General features: G+C 44.5%; 1 protein-coding gene across 2 annotated transcripts; it reads left to right on the top strand.

The window, feature by feature from the left end:
* Nucleotides 1-2,087: 2,087 nt before the first annotated feature.
* Nucleotides 2,088-15,381, top strand: GEM (GTP binding protein overexpressed in skeletal muscle). Of its 2 annotated transcripts, none has more exons than XM_011978643.1 (5): nucleotides 2,088-2,343; nucleotides 3,904-4,240; nucleotides 11,197-11,273; nucleotides 12,397-12,601; nucleotides 14,043-15,381. In XM_011978643.1, the coding sequence occupies exons 2-5, from the start codon at nucleotides 3,913-3,915 to the stop codon at nucleotides 14,318-14,320; spliced, it is 888 nt and encodes a 295-aa protein (XP_011834033.1). In that variant the 5' UTR covers nucleotides 2,088-2,343; nucleotides 3,904-3,912; the 3' UTR covers nucleotides 14,321-15,381. The 2 variants fall into 2 exon arrangements, with proteins under 2 accessions (XP_011834033.1, XP_011834035.1); XM_011978645.1 differs by having other exon boundaries at nucleotides 2,091-2,228.
* Nucleotides 15,382-20,713: the final 5,332 nt, after the last annotated feature.

Raw genomic sequence — 20,713 nt, 5'->3', positions numbered from 1 at the left:
ACCTCCACCTCCCAAGTTCAAGTGATTCTCCTGCCTCAACCTCCTGGGTAGCTGGGATTACAGGCTTCCGCCATCACGCCCGGCTATTTTTTTGTGTTTTTAGTAGAGACAGGGTTTCACTATGTTGGCCAGGCTGGTCTCAAACTCCTGACCTCGTGATCCACCCTCCTCAGCCTCCCGAAGTGCTGGGATAACAGGCATGAGCCACCGCGCCTGGGCAGAATTAGGTTCTTATGAGTGTGAAGTATCAGGTTCTTATCAATGGGCACAAGTAGAACTAAGAAACTATATCATATGCTTATAAACTGATTTCTTCTTAGTTTTTACTCCTATAATGTTTCTGTTGAGACCAGTTGACAGAGTAGGAGTGTCAGTATGGAAAAAGCATGGAACATTTTGAAACGCAGATTATTCATCAACTACATGTGTTTTAGAATGGAGTCAGTGATATACCCTTGGAGATGATCTCTCCTCACCCCCATCTCCTCCTTTTTCCCTTTCCCCACATCTGTAGCCACTCCCTGTCAGCTAAACCCAGAAGAAAAACTTGACAGAAGCAAAGGGCATCCAGAGAATTATGATCCCCAGGTTGTAGTTCCAGCTCTGCCATGTCCTAAGCGGTCATCATCTCTCTAGGTCTCAGGTTTCTTATGTATAAGATAAGTAGGAGATTGGGGCCACAATACCTGAGACTAAAGGAATTCTAAGTTTTCATTACTCTGTGGATTCCACCTTTGCTAGCTTGGGACCTAGCAGGTCTCAGCAGCTGGTCATGTAGCTAATTTCCAAAGCAGATAAATGCCTGCAGGATAACTGTGAATCGACTCTAATCACAGCAGAGTCCACTGCTTCAATAGATGCTGGTGCCTTTGGCTGCTTCCCGGAGCCACCAGCCAACCCAGAGATGAAGCTGGCTGAAAAAGCGGACGAGTATGTTGGAGAGGCCAGCATCATCTCTAAACACAGCATCTGGGAAATACCCATGTCCCCGGAAAGAGGTCATTGAAATCCTTCACTTAGTGGTGCAGTGCAGAGACTCAGGCAAACCAGGCTTTGAGTCCTGACCCTGCCACTTATACCAGCAGTATGACCTTGGGCAAGTTGTCTGGCCCTATGTCATCTTCCTCCTCCATACAATGAGGGTAGCAATTGAGTCACCTTGCAGGAGTGTAGTAAGGATTAAGGTCCCAGGAGGCCTAACAGTACCTACTAAGCAGAGGTCCTCAGAGGTACATAGTAAATGGTAGTAGTAGTTATTATCCTGTGCCCTTTGTTCACAGGAGTCTCTCATAGGGGCCGTGGGCTCAGTGCTTCTCCCCATGGCCAGGCTGCATTGGCTCATGCCCAAGGTGTAGCCTTGCCAGGGAGCCTGGTACAGAGATGCTGGTGATTGAGATGCTGATTAAATTCCCTGATTGAGGAGCCTCAGCATTCTGGCCCAGAGCAGCAGGGCCAACAACATTTAGCACAATCTGCTTGGATCCTCAATTAAATTGTTTTCCCAAACTGCCCTTTTCAAGGTCTTGTCCTCTTTCCTCACCTCTTTCTGGCCCCTTCTCTCTGGGTCCTTGCCAGAGAAGGGAAACAAACCTTTGTGGGGCTCCATCTGCTTCCCCCTATCCAGAGAGAAGGTGACAGAGGCTGTCTTCCTTGCAGAAGATGCGGTTAAAACAAGCCTTGGCCATTCAAGGTGGCTGCAGTCTCATCCTGGAGGCTAAAGTCTCTGCGCATTCCAGGTTGATCCCTGTTTTCTTGGCAAAGCTGAGCTCTCAACTCAAACCTGCTTCTCCCTCCATCCTTTATCCCGCCAGCTTGCAAGTGTTTTGCTGGGAAGGACGATTAAGTGGCACTTAGAGTATTTTTCCATTTTCCTGTGTTCACCTGGTAAAAAAGAAAATAAAACAAAATAAAGGAGGCCCAGGATTGAACTGTCATTATTTTTTAAATGGAGAGAGAAGGGGTCATGTGACTGCGAGTAACCGATTTAGCCAAGTGGCTGCAACTCCGAGTTTGCTGCAGAGCCGCCCCCTCCCGGCGGGGGCGCTGACGTCACGGAAAAGCCCCGCGGCGGGTCGGCTGGGCTAGTTATAAACCGCCCGGCCGCGGCGGCTGCAGGCGGCGGGCACGGACGGCGGGCACAGCGCAGCACTACCCGCTCCTTGGCCCGGGTATCCCAGCGCAGACCCACGCGATACGCTGACGCCCCGACGCCGATCCGGCCGAGCCAAGTAAGGGGGGCGGCCCGGGACGGAGAAGGGAGAGAGTGGGAGTTTCCCAGCCCGCAGAACTTTCGAAGTTGAGAAAAGAACCCCTGAAACGTGCGTTCTGCGCTGGGATTTTCTGGTGGGGGTCAGAGCTTCAAGTGCAAAGGATGTCGCTTCTCATCAGCAGGTTCCTTAGTTCAATTCGGTAGGACAGTCACCTCCTCCTACAGATCGAGTGGTCAGAGAGGGCAGCCCTTAATGATGCTTTATGTATTTGTTGTTTGAATGTAAGTCTGCCAACTGAGGTGCTGCTTTTGAGATTAAAAAACCAGCTAGTGGTCCTGGTTAGTGGCGAGGTGTTGGGGTATGGAGTGTGGGGGTGAGGGTGGGAGAGCACTGTTTGTGCATCTTGCTGATTGCAATGTGCGTACTTACACTTCGTCGCCAGTAGCCAGAAAAACAGACCTTCCGGCTAGGGGAGGCAGTCTGCAAAGGGAAAGTTGTAGCGAAGTTGTTGAATATCATTTAGGGTAGTCTTCAGCCTTCTGATTTGCTTCAAGAAGGGGGGCTGAGAATGGTGGCTCAGGCTTGTGGTCTCAGCACTTTGGGAAGCCGAGGCAGGAGGATCACTGGACCCCAGGAGTTGGAGACCAGCCTGGGCAACATTGTGAGACCACCGTCTCTACCAAAAAATAAAAATAAAAATAAAAAAACTAGTGGGCGTGGTGGTGCAGGTCTGTAGTCCCAGCTCCTTGGGAGGCTGAAGTGGAGTTGGAGGCTACAGTGAGCTGTGATCCTGCCACTACACTCCAGCCTGGGTGACAGAGCAAGACTCTGTCTCAAGAAAGGAATCTGAGTTGAATTAAAGAACTCTTGAGAATGGACGTGGTTTGTTAAGAATGAGGCACTTTCTGTGCAAATTTGCTAGGTCTGAACATGAGCAGATCATTTCTCTGCCAGGGTGTCTAGGTTTGGAGCTGAGATGCTTTAAAAGTGGCATCTGTGGATAAGAGGGCACAGCTGAGGCATAAACTTTAAACAGAAAATTTCCCCTCTACCCCCAATAATGGCAGGTGGATGCTCTCCAGGCAGCTGGAGAGCATCAAAGCAACTTTACTAAACATGGAAGTTCCAATAAGTGCCTGTCCAGTCCAGCCAGGGTTGCAGTGGGGAGGGGTGGGGGTGATGTCATTGCCACGTGTTTCCCACTGAGGCACAAAACCTGCTGGACACTGGTGCAATTAAGAGCCAAGTTTAGACAAGAGCAGCTAACCTGACCAGTTGGTCCCCAGCAACATTAACTTGTTGCTTTTCAAGTCATCTCTGGAGGCTGCTGGTTCTTTCCAGCTGCCTTTGTGCCAGCTCCGAGTGCAGCTCTTCTTTGATCCAAGCCTGCTTTGAGGAAGGGGTAAGCCCATGGGCAGTGGTTGATGTTAACAGTATTATTTTTTCCATGCAAATGACAGTCTGCCTGAGGAGCTGGTTACTGACAGTGTGGGCAGTGTGTGTGTATGTGTGTGTGTCCAGTTGAAAGCCTGTCTTGTTGGGCTTTGGAGACTGTTTAATTGGTGTTTTTTATGTTAGGGATACTTGCTTCTCATCTCATCTAATATAATATTACTGATGACTGACCATGTATTTGAGCAGAGCTCTCACTCATGCTTACTTATGCTGCCATCTTGGCTGCTTTGCTCCCCAGGACCCAACGATGACTCTGAATGTCACCATGCGCCAGGGCACTGTGGGCATGCAGCCGCAGCAGCAGCGCTGGAGCATCCCAGCCGATGGCAGGCATCTGATGGTCCAGAAAGAGCCCCACCAGTACAGCCACCGAAACCGCCATTCTGCTGCCCCTGAGGACCACTGCCGCCGAAGCTGGTCCTCTGACTCCACAGACTCAGTCATCTCCTCTGAGTCAGGGAACACCTACTACCGAGTGGTGCTCATAGGGGAGCAGGGGGTGGGCAAGTCCACTCTGGCCAACATCTTTGCAGGTGTGCATGACAGCATGGACAGCGACTGCGAGGTGCTGGGAGGTAGGTGTCCCAGCCCCAGTGGGCTTCTTTCCATCAGGCGTGGCCCAGGAAGAAAGAGCGAAGGTGGGTGGCTTATTTACCTGCAGAGTTGGGAGCTAAGGTTTATGCATTTTGGACAATTGATGGGGGAGCTGAGTCTCCAGAAAAGCCCAAGCACAGGCTCTCAGGGCAATAAAATGAAAAAGCTTGTAGACAGGACCAAAATCTATTGAACCTGGGCCAGAAAGGGAATTTTTCAGATTTCAATTCTAAATGGGTGGGGAAAGGCTGATTAGAGAGGGCATAGCCAGAGGGTCAGCGCCCCACCTCTGACTTCTGCTGACTCTGACTTGAACATTCTTCCCGGAACTCAGTATAGGCACAGCCTTTTTCCATGGTTATACCTAAAACAAGCCAGTTGGAAAAGCTGTTAGGATGGCTTGATCAGTTTGCTTCTACCAATATTAGAAACTTTTGTGGGTGTAAGATAGTTCAAAATCTGTATTTGAAATAGTATAATAATTTTTTAAAATGTGAAGTATAACAATGATACTTTGTATAGAGTCTGACAGCTTTTCAAGACAATTTTCCCTGTACAATTTCATTTCATCTATTTATTGATTGGAACCTGGCCTATTTCCAAAACTGTTTTGAGGTGACATTATCTCAAAATGCATGTATTCTTCAGCTAGGGGTAAAGTACAGCCCTATGTTCTGCTAAGTAATATGAAGATCCTGATAGCCAATGCCGTCCATAAAGTGTCTTTCAGCCACGGCTTCAGTCTGAGCGTATGCGACCAGGGTAGTTACGTGTCCCTATTCACCGCTACAGAAATAAAGGAAGCACTGCTCAGTGTTTCCCCAAGTCACATGTTCTGTGTTCTGTCGCGACTCACAACTGAATCACAGAGTAGGGAGGTGTCTCAGCGATGACTCAGTTCTCCCCTGCATTGATGCATATTAATACTATTCCTCACTACCCACAGCCCATCTCATCTGGAGGTTTTATTCTTCTTGACTGTCTCAGTGTCAAGGAGTTCACTGCTTCATGAGGCAGCTCAGGAACTGGGCTATAAATGATGACTCATTGATGTAACATTGATTTCTCTCCTGGCTCCTGGAATCTCACAAGAGTAAAGCGAGAAATAGGGCCAGTGTTGTACAATTGATTCCCTCCTTCTTTGTAAAGGCTGCCAGGTGACTTGCTAGGAAAGAGAAATGGGAGGAAGGGACTGACATTTAGAGTGAATGTTTGCAATGGGAGAGGCACTTTGTTAGGTGCCTTATATCTGCTCATGTTTATTTTGGTCTTCACAAAGTTCTTGTACTCATGAGCAAACTAAGTCTCAGGGAGACCAAGAGCTTTATCCAGAATCACCCAATAAGGAAGGTAGATTTAGAATTTGGGATTTTATAATCTTAGTTCAGTTCATTTTACCATTTCTGGGGAACTTGCTATGTGCCAGGCACTGTGTTAAGTACTTCCCACACATGTTTTTGATAATACTTGAATCAATCTGGCATTAATATACCTATTTTATGGGTGAAGAAATGGAGGCTTACAAAGTCAAGTGACTTTCCCAGGGTGAAAAAACTAGTACATGGCATGACCAGGATTCAAATCTAGTTGTGACTGAACCCAAATCCTGTGTCTTTTCATGGCCCCCTGCAGCCCCAGGATTTAGCTTCCAAATACTAAGTATGACAGCGCACTGGGCATCAGCCACGCAGCTGGCTCTGTCCTAAGCTCTGGGGTACATGGTGATGGATGAGGTATACCATGCTCCTTAATGAGCTAAGTGTCAGTGGCTATGTTGCAGAGCAGGATCACATTAACTAATACTTTAAGCAGTAACAATACAGTGCTTTGGGCATTGACATAAGGAAGAGATCGACTGGGAGGTTTTTTTTGGTTTGTTTTTAAGGGGAAGAATTGAAAAAAGTTAGTGGATAGTAGACTTTAAAAAATGTTTGTCCATTAGAATGGAGTGGTATGTATCCAGAGGGTACTATTCCCATAGGCATAAAATGTTAAGAAGACTGACTCATACCTGGAATTTGGAAAGGTAGGCTTCCCAGATATTTTGGGAACTTCTTTGTTGAGAGAGACAGAGATAGATGCCCAATATGACAGCAGATTGGGCATCAGGCACATGGCTGATCCTGGGGCTTCAGGGGACCATGAAAAGACACAGGATTTGGGTTCAATCACAAGAGAGAAAGGGAATCCTTTCCCTAGCTTCTTACACAGAGAATCTGTAGGACCTGCTGGAATCACTAGTTGGCTTTGCTTGCCAAGAGGAAGGTTTTCTAAGGCACACCCCTACATTTTTTTTTTAAATCAGCATCTACTGTAAGAAAAAAATCGACATAATATTCTCATAATTATTTCTCCTAATAAAGATGGATATTGTTATAATTATACTGCAGTAATCTTATGACTCTCTGTACACACTGAATGCCATTCATTCATTCATTCCTAAGAAGTTACTGAATGTATAGCAGAGAGCTTGGCGAGGCACTCCGGGGACATGCGAAGAGTCATAGTCATGGGGCTTCTTCTGCAGAGATGCTCACAGTATGCAATGGAGCATAATGTATACACCAAGTAGAAATTGAGATAGGATGTGGTGTCTTGAAAGCGGTGTAAGGAGAGTGCTGTGGGAATTCAGAGGTGAAAATATTACTTCTGTCTGTGGATTTAAGAGCTTCGTGGTTGGCCGGGCACGGTGGCTCACACCTGTAATCCCAACACTTTGGGAGGCTGAGGCAGGTGGATCACCTGAGGTCAGGAGTTCAAGACCAGCCTGGCCAACATGGTAAAACCCCATCTCTACTAAAATACAAAAAATTAGCCGGGCATGGTGGCAGGTGCCTGTAATCCGCAGGTGCCTGTAATCCCAGCTACTCAGGAGGCTGAGACAGGCAAGTCGCTAAAACCCAGGAGGTGGAGGTTGCAGTAAGCTGAGATCTTGCCATTGCACTCCAGCCTGGGCAACAAAAGTGAAACTCTATCTCAATAAAATAAATAAAATAAAATAAAATAAGGTTCATGGAAGAGATGGTCTCTGAGCTGAACCCTAGGAACAAGTAGGATTTGGAAGCCCTGAGCTAGGTGGGAAGGCACACCACATATATACAGCAAAGTATGGAAGTCTTATTGGGCTTGGGGTTTGATGAATGGGTTTAGACACAGATCTGACACTGACTTAGGTGAGTGCTCTTGGAGAAGCCACTTAGCCTCCTCAAGCTGCCTCATTAGTGTAATTGGGGTAATACCTCCTTCATAGGGTGTTACGAGGATTAAAGGAGATAACATGTTGAGCGTGGAACATGGTGCCTGACACATAATAAGTACAAAATGAGCATTAGTTAGAGCTGATTCTGAATCTACCATTTCCTTTTGATGTGCTTATCTTTCAAAAGTGGCGGTTTCCTTGCTTGTGGCCCCTGTCCACTTTGGTCACTGTTGGCTGGGGCCCTTGGAGCTGTGCAGAGGGGACTGGGCCAGTAAAGGAGAAGACAGTATTTGTAGAGCAGGCATTTCTTCCGAGGTTCCTTGGGATGCCCTGAGCTATGAAAGCTGGAAGCAGTTGAAAGTTTTCAGGGAGAGGGATGCTGGAGTCTCGGAACTTTAGAGGTGCTGCAGGAGTCGGTTCTGACAGTGAGAGAACACTTGGGCGGGTTCCACACACAGCACTAGAGCCAGTCTCGGGCAGAAAGGGCCTCACCTCCAAGCACAAGAGGCGCTAACAAAAAAATTATTAACATGGTAAGGAAGACCTTATTCAGGACCATTGCAATAGGCATCCCAATAGCGGGGAGAGATGGGGCTCAACTCCAAATACAAGAAGAACAACTGGGCACTTGGCCAAGGAGCAGGTGGGAGGGGGTCAGAGGATGGAAAATTACTAAGAGGAGACGTCAAGGTTAGGGGGGATTCTTGCTGAAGTCAGGCCAAGGACTTAGACATCAGAGGTGGTGGGTGAGGAATTTGATCAGATATTGAAGGTGGGGGATTCTCACTAAATTGACTTAGCAGGATTCTTGCTAAAGCTGGATTCTGCCAGGATGGAAATGGAAGCCCAGGGTGGAGACCCAGTAGAGAAGAGGATTCAGAGGACTCTGACTAAAGTTTGGTTAAGGAGAGAGTCTGTCAGGGGGATCAAATGAGGAAAGACACACTGGTTTAGAGAAAGTGGCTACTGACCACCATCACCCTTTGTAGAACCTCTGTCCGTCCCCATCAGCATGAGTTCTCTTGCTACATAGAGAGTGGACAGACACCCCAGCTTTCTTCCAGTGCACTGAAGAAGTGGGGGTGTCCCCAGACCCAGATTACTGAAAAGCTTCACAGAGGCTAATCAGTATCCAAACCTTTCTCCACACCTTTACCGGAAGCAAATTTCAAAGAGCTCTCCAAGAGTCTGGTATTCCTTTCCTTCCCTTCTCACCTGATTAGCACTTGAAAAGGATAAAAGATGAGCTGAGCAACTTAGATGAAGAGAAACCTGGAGCTCTGGTTACTCCCAGGCTTGCACCTGGTTAGGGGAGAGCCTTCAGTTGGGATGCCATGTGTGCTGGAAGGGTCCTGGCGCACATAGCCAGAGGCCGTATCTAAACTCATGTACTGGGGTGGGGGATCAAAAGGAGAGCACACGTGCTGAGCAGAGAGGAGATGGATTGTTTTAGCCTCCCAGGCCTCCAACACAGTAATTTTCAGGCAAAGGTAAGATCAGAGCCTGCCAGGAAACTCGAGGCTCTCAGGAAGCTTCTAGAACGGCAAAGCATCGTGTTTCTACATTCATGGCTGTGATCCTTAGTCCACTTTTTCTCTAGACTTGTTCTGATATCTCTTAAGCCAGGAGAAAGTTGGGTTTTCTTTTCCCATCAGCAATTGGAACACAGTATGTTTCTATTTGAATGACTGGGCACTCAAGCAAGTTCCCTGTACCTGAGTGGTGAGCTGGGAAAGTTCCTCCATCATTGAAAGAGTTGTCTGAGTGCAGGGAGGGGTTTTAGAGAAAAGCTAAGAACCCTGAGGTGGGAAGGGAAGCAGCGGTCAGGCCATCCCCGCTCTGTGCTGCCCAGGCTCTGATGGTCTCCATTGCATTGTCTAATTTGCATGTTGAGGTTGTGAGGCTCTACCCCTCGTAATCCAAATAGTCCCACTGTGATCTCGTTCCTTCTGCGTATTGTGAGAAGGCACACGATAGGCATGACAGAGTTTTAATTCCCCAGGGGCAAACACTTACTGATTAGAAGAATGACGCTGTGGGAGGTGGGGAAACTCACAGAAAGACAGGGACATCCCTGGTTAACTCTCTTCTTATTTGTCCAAGTTTTCCTTCCGTAAGGAAGGGAAACCTCTCCTGATTCCAGTTCTTAGATGATGAAGCATTAAACCAGGAGCAGTGTTTTTCATAAACCCCTCGCTATTGTAAAACAAGAAGTGCCCTGGTTCCAATGTAGCTCTCTTAAGCTAGGATTTATCTGTAGTGAGGAAGTGCTGAGTATGGTAAGAACCAGCTTCCTTCACCTGAAGAAGTGATAATGGCTAACACTGATTGAGTTTCTACTTTGTGCCCAGACTTAATATAGGTAATTGTCACATAGCCCTAAGGTGTGAGTACTATTATCAATCCCATTGCACAGATGAGGAAAACTGAGGCTCAGAGAGCCTAAGTGGCGTAGACCCCCAGAGTTCATAAGTGATGGCACCTGGATTCCAATTCAGGTTTGCTTGTTTTTGCAGCCACAATGCTATGTTTATCATTCGTTCACTGCACAGACTTTATTGTGCACCAGCAATGTACCAATGTGCTGGGGGACACAGTAAACGGCACAAATGCAAATGTCTGCCCTAACAGTATGAGGAGGGGCAGGAGGGACAGAAAATAATAGAATAAGTAAGTTAAATGTGTTGTATGTTAGGTGGCAATAGGTGAGATGGAGAAATATAAAACAGGGAAGGAATACTGTGGGAGAGAAGTGTTGCAATTTTAAATGGATGGCCAGGAAGCACCTCTCCCAGAGGGAGGTAAGGGAACAGGCCTTGTGGATATTTGAGGGAAAAAATCCTAGACAAAAAGAACCAGAAGAAAAATGATAAATCATTATGAAAGTCATAATTTTCAAAAGATGAAATTCAAAACAGGAAACCTCATTGTGAAAATAGAGTGGGGATGGGCTCAATGGTATTGGGATGAGTGAAATTCCACTTGCAGAAATCCCACTGCGCCCCTTTCTATGCCTGCTCCCCATGGATTTTCCAGGCTGGAACTGTTTTGGCCCATTGCGCTGTACTGTGTTTGCCCTTCACCTACACACGATCTGGGCTCAAGTGCAGGGAGGAAAGTTTCCATTACCACGTAGAGCTGGAGGCTGCATTTCTGTTATACTCAAGATGGGAAAACAAGCCCTAGGGAACAGCATTTTTTTAAGAAAAGGAAGAAAACTACAGCCAAAACAGGGAGAGTCTCAAGATTCTTTCTTGCACTTGTCCAAAGAGGAGCAATGTCTCTGAGCTCAGAGCTCCTGAAATTGCTAGTGAGTGTTCAGTAACTACCCACCGAAAGGTACAACGGACTCAGGAAAATGCAGCTTACAGTTTCACTGGGTGGTTAATGTTTCCCCATGGCATTAACCATTGAATCTGAGTCAAAAGCTCTTAAGTAAGTTTATCCTCATAAATGATTTTCCCATACAAAAGGTCCAGGAATGATGCAAACTCCCTGTGGTTTAGTGATACGTGTTCAAGAGAGACGTTCTGCTGGATAAGGACTGGAGGAATTATATGTAGAATGTTGTTGAAGGTGACAAAATATAGTAATTTGCCTTTGAAAATATTTGTATACTTACATAATTAATTGCATATTTAGTAAGTTTATGTTCTAGCATAATTTTCTACCTGACCCTCTTATGGAGAAGTGTTGCATATTCGCCTGACTCCAATATCTTTGTTCTTTCTTTTCTAGAAGATACATATGAACGAACCCTGATGGTTGATGGGGAAAGTGCAACAATTATACTCCTGGATATGTGGGAAAATAAGGTATGCAGAGCCTGTAGCTCTCCAAATTCCTTCAGGGCTTTCCTTTCAACAAACTGTTTGGTATGAGGGTGACCTTGTCCTATATAGTGGGTGTTCCAGATGAGGTGGGCTCATTTTCTTGATCAAAAGCATACTTCTGAAGGATGAGACTGTTCTAAGGAACAGGTCATTAACAAATGAGTTCTGAATAACAAGCAAGTTGTAGTGACTTGCCTTTAGTTCTATTAAAAAACACACCCAAAAAGTTTGTTTGTTTTAGGGAAAATACAAACAGGCATGGACAGTTACTTTAAATAACATAAATCCATTTTATATGAAGATATTGAGATTCTCAATACTAGTCTTCAACATTGGCTTTTTAAAGATTTAAAAAACTTCAGAACCTGGCCGGGCGCAGTGGCTCAAGCCTGTAATCCCAGCACTTTGGGAGGCCGAGACGGGCGGATCACGAGGTCAGGAGATCGAGACCATCCTGGTGAACACGGCGAAACCCTGTCTCTACTAAAAATACGAAAAATTAGCTGGGCGAGGTGGCGGGCGCCTGTAGTCCCAGCTACTTGGGAGGCTGAGGCAGGAGAATGGGGTAAACCCGGGAGGCAGAGCTTGCAGTGAGCTGAGATCCAGCCACTGCACTCCAGCCTGGGCGACAGAGCGAGACTCTGTCTCAAAAAAACAAACAAACAAACAAAAAAAACTTCAGAACCTATGTGCTAGACTTCTGTTTATTGAAAACCCTCCTAGTCCCACAAAACTGTTCTTAATCTCATCACTTGGAAAAGGCAAAAGGGAGTTTTTGGAAAGTCAGAAAATGCTCATTATGGTAGATTAAATAGAAGCTGGAAATGCTGTTTGGCAGAGTAGTTGTATAATTTATCAAATCAAGCTGTAGAAGATATTGAAAAGTAAAAACTTTTTGGCATAAATAGTGGACAGGCTAGCAATTTTTACAGCCACCAGACATCTTATAGGCATGGAAGACCAATACTTTTGGGGAGTCGGAAGCGATTTTCTTCCTTCCTCCTGTCAGCAAGGGTACTTTAGGACACACATAGTGTTTTTTTGCAAACTGACGCTTCATTCCCTGGCGTAACTGAACTCACAGAAGATCTTATTGTTTCATTAGGGGGAAAATGAATGGCTCCACGACCACTGCATGCAGGTCGGGGACGCATACCTGATTGTCTACTCAATCACAGACCGAGCGAGCTTCGAGAAGGCATCTGAGCTACGAATTCAGCTTCGCAGGGCTCGGCAGACAGAGGACATTCCCATAATTTTGGTTGGCAACAAAAGTGACTTAGTGCGGTGCCGGGAAGTGTCTGTATCAGGTAAGAGGAGCAGAGCCAATACTGCAGAAACAGTCACTGGATCACATGCATTTTCCTTCAGACACAGGTTCTTCCCTCCTTCCACGAGGCTGGATCTAGGAACTCATAAAGATGCTATGTGAAATTTTAGGTGTGTTTCTCAGACTCCTACAGTCCCAGTCAGTCTCCTCCACACTAGTTACTCTCCTTTGTCCATCTGGTCTACCTGCAGGATGCTAATCTTCCCACTTTTAAGGAGTTTCCTGGAATTCCCAAGAGTACAGGGAAAAGAAAGTAGCATCTTCATGCAAGAAGGATAGGGAACTCTGATTTAGGGGAACCATGAGAAAGAGTTTCATTGAGGAAAAAGAATTCTACTCTGGCTGACTCTGGTTCCTGTAAGCCCTAGAAACACTGTCCTACTCTCCTACTCCCCATCCCTGGCTTCTGAAATTTCATTTAAGGCATCAGTCTGAGGGGGTCACATATTCTTCTTCATACTTAGTTCAGGGAAAATCTCTGTCTTCTGAGTGGGCACCCAAGTGCTTTTACAACCCTTGAGATTTTACTGGCCTAATTCAGATTTGATCCCTTATATAATTATAAAACTAAAATACTGCATTGCCAGGCCCTGCTGAGGAGGAAAGACACCTGATAAAGACAATGTACATACTAGTTTGGGAATATCTTCCTACTAGGACACAACTGTCTACAGTAATCATTTTTTTTCCAAACCAAAACTTGATGCGTGATCATTGAACACAATGAGATACTTGCAATTGAGACTGTCACAGAAAAGCTTGTATAATTTAACTGTATTACACATTTGTACAATTCTCAATTTTTTCCCAAGATATCTCATTATTGCTTTATTTTCATTTTTATTTTTATTTTCTTTTAAAGAGAGGAAAGCTAAGTAGTAGAATTCTTATTCCCAATTCTGAAAACTGGGTCAGGAGAAAGAGTTGAGTGTGGGCTTGAGAACTGAGCAGACCTGGATTCACTGCCACTTACAGGCTGTGTGAACTTCACCTGCAGAGGAGACTCCCCTCAGTTTCTTCATGTATTTGACAGGGATAATAATGTATTTTCCAAGATTGTTGTGGACATTGAAAACAGCGTTTATAAACAACTTAGCCTTGGTCTTGGCACATTGTAAGTCTGCAGTAAACTAAGGATATGGCTTTTACTGTTATAACAAATATTACTGCATTTGATGAAATGGACCTTTGGACAGTGAATATATGGTGGGCCAGGTCTAAAGCCTGTCTCCCTTACTTCCAAGGATCCTCCAGTGAGACATTTTCTATTCATGCCCTGGGAGGGCCCGTGCTGCAGCAGCATCCTCTATCCACTGCATATACAGCTGACTTAGTGTTACCTCGAAGAACCATCCAGCTTGACTGTGTGCTGTGCGGGACTGTGCTCTGCAGCCCCTCTCACCTCTTTCTTTCCTTCCCAGAAGGGAGAGCCTGTGCAGTGGTGTTTGACTGCAAGTTCATCGAGACCTCCGCAGCTGTCCAGCACAACGTGAAGGAGCTGTTTGAGGGCATTGTGCGGCAGGTGCGCCTCCGGCGGGACAGCAAGGAGAAGAATGAGCGGCGACTGGCCTATCAGAAAAGGAAGGAGAGCATGCCCAGGAAAGCCAGGCGCTTCTGGGGCAAGATCGTGGCCAAAAACAACAAGAATATGGCCTTCAAGCTCAAGTCCAAATCCTGCCATGATCTCTCTGTACTCTAGGAACCCAGAGTCACCCAGATGTCCCTTCGATGGACATTGTTGAAGGCCATTGGGACCAATAATCTATATTAGATTGGATACTTCAGTATTGTTAGATGTGGTTTCCCCCATTGTAGCAGGGAGCTGACGTATTAGCCTTGTGGGCAACATGATGCATGGGAAATGGAAGATTTTTGTAAAAAGTCAGTATTTATTTCCAGGAAAAGCCTGACCTTGCTATTTGAACACCCAAGACTCGTTAGAGGATGTGTTTGGTGTTCACATGTGTTTCTTCTCTTCTGGATAGTAGAGAAGTAAAGCTTACAAAGAATGCCTAGAACAAGAAATTTTTGCATTAAAAATTTTGCCCAGTGTTCTGATATGTGACTTTGAGGCCAATGGGTCATAAACAAATATAAGAAAGTTGTTAATGAGTTTCTTCAAAGGAGGGAAAACTTTCTATGAATCTAAGATCGATGGAGCTAGAATTGTAGGACTAGGCTCATCAGAATCGTGACTATTATTGTTCCATCAAACTGTGAAAAGAAATAATGTGGACCTTGCTGGAAACAAAGGCTTGGCAAACAATTTTTGTTCAGTGCCCACCGAGATGTGTAGAATTGGGAACTGATACATGTATCCCTTATAGGCTCAAAAATTATATCTTACAATTTCTTATTTAGGGGAAAATTACTTGAATCAGATTCTATTTAGTCAAACCACCTTTTATGTTTTATTAGTTTTGAATTCATGGAGTCATCATAAAAATATTTTTAAAATCAAAATTATTGATACCCTGTAGTGCAAAATGTCAATTTTTAATGTATAATCAGAAGTCTGAATTTTTATCAAACATATAGCATAAAAACTTCCAGTACTTTGGTTGATCCTTGTATGTCACAGCTCTGCTCTATTTATTATTATTTTGCAAAATAACCATTTTAACATTTGATAAAGCATATTTATGAACATATTTCTTAATAAGAAAAATATCCATTTTATTACCATTTTCTATCTTTTTCAAAATATGCAAGTTTTTACCTATATGTCTTATAATAAAAGAAAATATTTGAAAAAAGGCATTCTTGATTGGTTTTCCTCCCCAAGCAAGATGATTAGGATTATTTTTATACAGCCTTTAGAGCAAGCACATTCCAAAGAGACATATGCCTGTTGTTTTCTTTCTTTTTTCTCACCAGCAATAGCCCAGTCATTATCCGTTTTAAAGGGTATCCCTGACATCTCTGCTTTGGAATCACGATTCACGGTAATGCAAAGTTATTTTTGGCTGATACCGTTGGGAAGTATTTGGGGTCATCTCAATGCTGTTACAGGAAAAGCCAGATTGACATTTTTGGTCTGGCAAATGCCTGACTGAACAGATGGGCCTCGCTTTGCTCCCTGGAGGCTCATGGTCTTAAGCTTGACTAAGGCATTAGAGGAAGTTATAAAGGATTAGGGGGAAATAAAATAAAGGAAACTAGTGATTTCCAACCCGAGATCTAGCCAGGCAAAGCTTTCACCCAATTCTCCTCTCTGACATTAATACGGCTTGACATTAATCACTTGGCATCTATCCAGTGGCTGTATGCAGCCCTTTTGCTGGAATGGAACTTCCTGGTGTTCTGCCTTCACATCTTCTCTGGCCCTATATGTACCCTATTTCACTCTCTTCTCCCTAGCTTTCTGAGTTTGTAGTCAGACACACAATGATGGTGACAATCATGGGACTTCAGACATTCCCTAAAGTGACACAGTTGTTTTTTTTGAGATGGAGTCTTGCTCTGTCACCCAGGCTGAAGTGCAGTGGCATGATCTTGGCTCACTGCAACCTCCGCCTTCTGGGTTCAAGCGATTCTCCTGCCATAGCCCCTCAAGTAGCTGGGACTACAGCGTGCACCACCATGCCAGGCTAATTTTTGTATTTTTAGTAGAGACAGGGTTTCAGCATATTGACCAGACTGGTCTCAAACTCTTGACCTCAGGTGATCTGCCTGCCTTGGCCTCCCAAAGTGCTGGGATTACAGCCATAAGCCATCACGCCTGGCCTTAAAGTGACACAGTTTTAAAGGGGGTCTCTGCTCTGTTTTTGTTGCCCTTTCTCCTCCTTTTTCCAAGTTGAGCACAAAGGTTCCCATCTCAATGTGCTTTGCATCTTAAAATTGCTCAAGGCAATAGCATGGGGAGATGGATGATACAAGTAAAGATTCAGGTTACATAGATGTGGGGTGAATTTTGGCTGTGGAATTTAGTATCGTGGCTTTTGGAGTAAAGGTTAAAGGTTTCTAGCTATCAGTTTTCTCATCTGCAAAATGGGATTGCTAATAATACCCACTTTGTAAGTCTATTGTGAGATTAACATCTTTTAACCCACCATACAGTAAAGAGCTCAAGAGATGTTCCTTTCCATGGTTGCACATTTTCCATTCTGTATCATTTAGAGTTAGTTTTACACGTCTGTTTCCCCTAATTTGAATGGAAACTCCTTCAAATCAGGGACCACCACTCTGTTCCTCCTTACTCTTCCACTCATCAGTGCAGTGCACTGCATATACTGGGATTCTACAAACTTTCTTCTTGAACTTCATAGATCCTTCCAATGCCTTTGTGAGGTCAACAGGCCATCTCACAGCAAACTAATTCAGGTGGATAAATGACTGGTCCAAGTTTGTTCAGATGCTAAGTGTCTGAGCTAGGACTGAGGTCCACCTGTGACTCCTGGTCATTTGTATATTCTTATCTCCAAAACTTTCCTATAAACACAGCCTGTTTCATCCCCATGTATTATCGTATACACAGAATACACACACACACACACACACGCAATGCATATATATTCTTTACACTACTTTTCTCTTCTCTCAATTTCAAGTTTCCTCATCACTTCTTTTAGACCTTCCCAACCAAATGGCCAATAGATGCCAAGGCTCCCAGGTTTAACGGTGTGTTCAAGGTTGTCATGACCACATTCCTTTGGCTTGAAGCAGGGCAGGATATTGCCGACTGCAATCCAATCTGAGAGGATTTTTGGTTAAGAGTTTTAGCTCCGGGGTCAGAGAAACCTGGGTTTCAATCTGGTTTCATCACTTACTGGGTGGGTGGCCAAGAGTCAAGTTCTTTACTATCTCACAGCCTCAGTTTTCCCATCTGTAACATGGGAAGAATGCCCACCTCATAGCGTTGTGGTAAGGATTATGTGAGACCTGCAAAAGTTAAGTCATCATCTCAGGGACAGCTCTGACTGCCTGCTTTAGTGCAGCGTCCACACCTTCACACACTCGTGCAGTCTTCAAATATTAGTGGACACCCAGGTGCTAATAGCTGCTAGGAATATAATGATGGCTAAGATGTTATCCTCGTCCTGAGAGATCTCAAGAGTAATAAATTTGTCCTGAAAAGCCAAAGGAGGTAGCACTGGTGATAGGAAGAAAATAAAGAAATTGTGAGAGAATTATACCAGGAAGGGACTTGATTTTTATCCATTAGATAAAATTCAAATGATGAAAAAAATTGTTAAGATGATTGAGTTAGATGTGGAAAAGAAAATTAGGCCATTAAAAAAATTCCAGTTGGAGAAAGTGGGAGCATTGGGGAAAGGTGAGTTTTTTAAGCATCCTACGTTTTTGCTTACAAACACATGAACTATTCAATGCAGAGAAAGATGCAGATGATTCTAAATTCACTTGGGCAAATTTGTGGAGCTCCAGCTTCTGAAAAGTACTGTGGAGAACACATGGTGGGAGGAGGCAGTTTTGCCTTTAAGGTGCTTGTAATGTGGTTAACAATGGCAGGAAGCAGATGTTGTCAGGAATGGAGACAACTGCACAGAAACCTACAACATGAGGTTGAAGATAATATGGGCCATTGGAGACATGTGCAGTAAGGCAGTTTAGCTCAGGTGGGAGAAAAATCCTTTGCTTGGCTGTTGTAGTAGTGAATGTCTTATTTATTTATTTATTTATTTATTTATTTATTTATTTATTTATTTATTTATTTTTGAGACAGAATTGTGCTCTGTTGCCCAGACTGGAGTGCAGTGGCACAATCTCAGCTCACTCCAACCTCCACCTCCTGGGTTCAAGCAATTCTCCTGCCTCAGACTCTGAGTAGTTGGGATTACAGGTGGGTGCCACCATGCCCGGCTAATTTTTGTGTTTTTTGGTAGAGACAGGGTTTCACTGTGTTGGCCAGGCTGGTCTGGAACCCCTGGCCCCAAGTGATCTGCCCACCTTGGCCTCCCAAAGTGTTGGAATTACAGGCGTGAGCCACTGCACCAGCCCATGGATGTCTTCTTAGAGGAAGTGATGTTGAGTTTCATCTTGAAGACTACACAAGATTTCCACAGGTAGGATTGGTTGAAAGGAAGACAAAGGGAAAAATTGGCCTATGTAAAGAAAACAGCATGAGCAATGACAGAGAGGCAGGAAAGGGAAAAATCTATATAGAAAAATGAGAGAATTCCAATTTGGCCAGGAGCTTTCTGGGGGGCGTTAAGTTAAGCTGTTAATGTATGATGCTTGATAGCCTGAGAGATTCAGTTTCAAATTCTTACTTGTTGGGTGTAGTGCGTTAAACAGTCTTCCTCCAAAATTTTTGTCCACTTGAACCTCAGAATATGACTTTATTGGGAAATAGGGTCTATGCAGATGTACTAGTTAAGGATCTCAGGATGAAATCATCCTGGATTAAGGGTGAACCCTAATTCCAATATGTGGTGCCTTTATAAGAGAAAGAAGAGAGATTTTGACACAGAGGGGACAGAGAGGGAAGAAGGTCATGCAGAGATTGGGGTTGCAATGCCAAGGAATGTTTACAAGCACCAGAGCTGAAGAGACAAGGAAGGATCTTTCTCTAACTCCTTCAGAGGACATGTGGCCCTGCCAACATCATGATTTTTGGATTTCTATACTCCAGAACTGGAAACGGATACATTTCTGTTATTTTAAGCCATCAAGTTTATGGTAATATCAGCAGCCCCAGGAAACTAAATACACTGGGTTACTTAGGGCAAGTTAATCTTAATATGCCTCAATTTCTTCATCTGAAAAACAGGGATAATAACATACACCTTATAGGAATATCATTAGGATGAAATGTAAAGCACTTAACTTACCAACTTATTGTTTGCCCAGGAGGTGGAGAGAGAGTGAACTGGAAAGGTAAGTTGGGAAGCAATTGTAGAATACATTGAGCTCCAAACTGAGAAATGTGGAAGATAATGCAGATACTTGAATATTTCTAAACAGGGGTGTGACAGATCAGAGTGGTGCTGCTTCAGGACATCGCCAAGAAGAGCTGAGCCTGGCAGGAACTGAGTCATGAGACCCATCCAAGGAGACCAATGAGGAAGCCACTGCAACGCTGGGACGAGAGTCGTGAGTAAGGCATTTCAGGCAGAAGGAAGGAAGTCCTTCATCAGGGGCATTTGCTGTGCTTATTGGACTTAGAGAGCACATGTGTCTGGCAGCATTCAAGGTTTTCTGTGAGAAGTACACATAAAGTGTTGAGGCCTGATGCCCGCAACAGCCAGACAGACAGCAGCACGAAATGACAGCAGTAGAGAAAGGGAGCCATTCTGGCCAGACACAAGCCCTGGCCAAGGCCCTGGTGACAAGATTGCGCTGGAGTAAGATATGGAGTCCAGTCATGTGACTTGATGGGAGACAGCCACAAAACAACAGACTCTACCTAAACCATCAGTAATTCATCCAGTCCAACCCCAGGGAAATGAGGAAGTAAATAGTATCCACCTGTTTTTCTTGTCATGCAGCTAGGGAAAAAGTTAATCTACGCAAACCAAGGACATGAGATTTTTAGCAAAAGAACATACAGGTGATCCTGTGTCTGCATGCGTGTATGCTGGTGTGTGTGTGTGTGTGCACGCACGTGCATGTGTTGGGGAATAGGGTAGAGGTGGGAGAGAGGGGACTCACAGCTGAAGGAAGAGTACAGTACTACAATTAGTAAAACATATCAATGAGACTCTTGTCTTGCTCCACTTTTCAATACGTATATTCCAAAAATGGGAATGCTGTCAGTCTTATTTATTTATTCCAGCATCTACCAAGGAAGGTGAGTAGCCTAGAGCATGCCCTTTCTGGTACTCAGGACAAGTAATTGTTATTTCAGTTTTGCTGGGATCGTGCTCAAATAAATCAAAACAAAAATGTTCTTGTATCTTCTGTTGTATTAATGTTTTAAACCACTTCATTGTAAATAGAGAAGCTATCCCCTTACTGTCAGGCTTCTGAAAAAGTCAAAATACAGGAGAATTGAGAAGTACTCTTGCTAGTGTCACTCAGCGGCCCCAAGGCAGTTGCTTGATTTGGAGAAAGTACCTCGTGGATAATTTGAGATAGCTTTGGAGGACACTTTCTTGAAAGGTACTACAATTTTATTTGCATATACATACAT

Source organism: Mandrillus leucophaeus, unplaced genomic scaffold (assembly GCF_000951045.1).
Source record: "Mandrillus leucophaeus isolate KB7577 unplaced genomic scaffold, Mleu.le_1.0 Scaffold198, whole genome shotgun sequence".
Taxonomy (NCBI): Eukaryota; Metazoa; Chordata; class Mammalia; order Primates; family Cercopithecidae; genus Mandrillus; species Mandrillus leucophaeus.
This window is presented reverse-complemented; position numbering and strand designations above follow the sequence as displayed.

Excerpts from the sequence above, each read along its gene's own strand:
- GEM (XM_011978643.1), top strand. The coding sequence starts at position 3,913 with ATGACTCTGAATGTCACCATGCGCCAGGGCACTGTGGGCATGCAGCCG. Across the intron at positions 4,241-11,196 it reads CGACTGCGAGGTGCTGGGAG|AAGATACATATGAACGAACC; the intron begins GTAGGTGTCCCA and ends TTTCTTTTCTAG. Across the intron at positions 12,602-14,042 it reads CCGGGAAGTGTCTGTATCAG|AAGGGAGAGCCTGTGCAGTG; the intron begins GTAAGAGGAGCA and ends TTTCCTTCCCAG.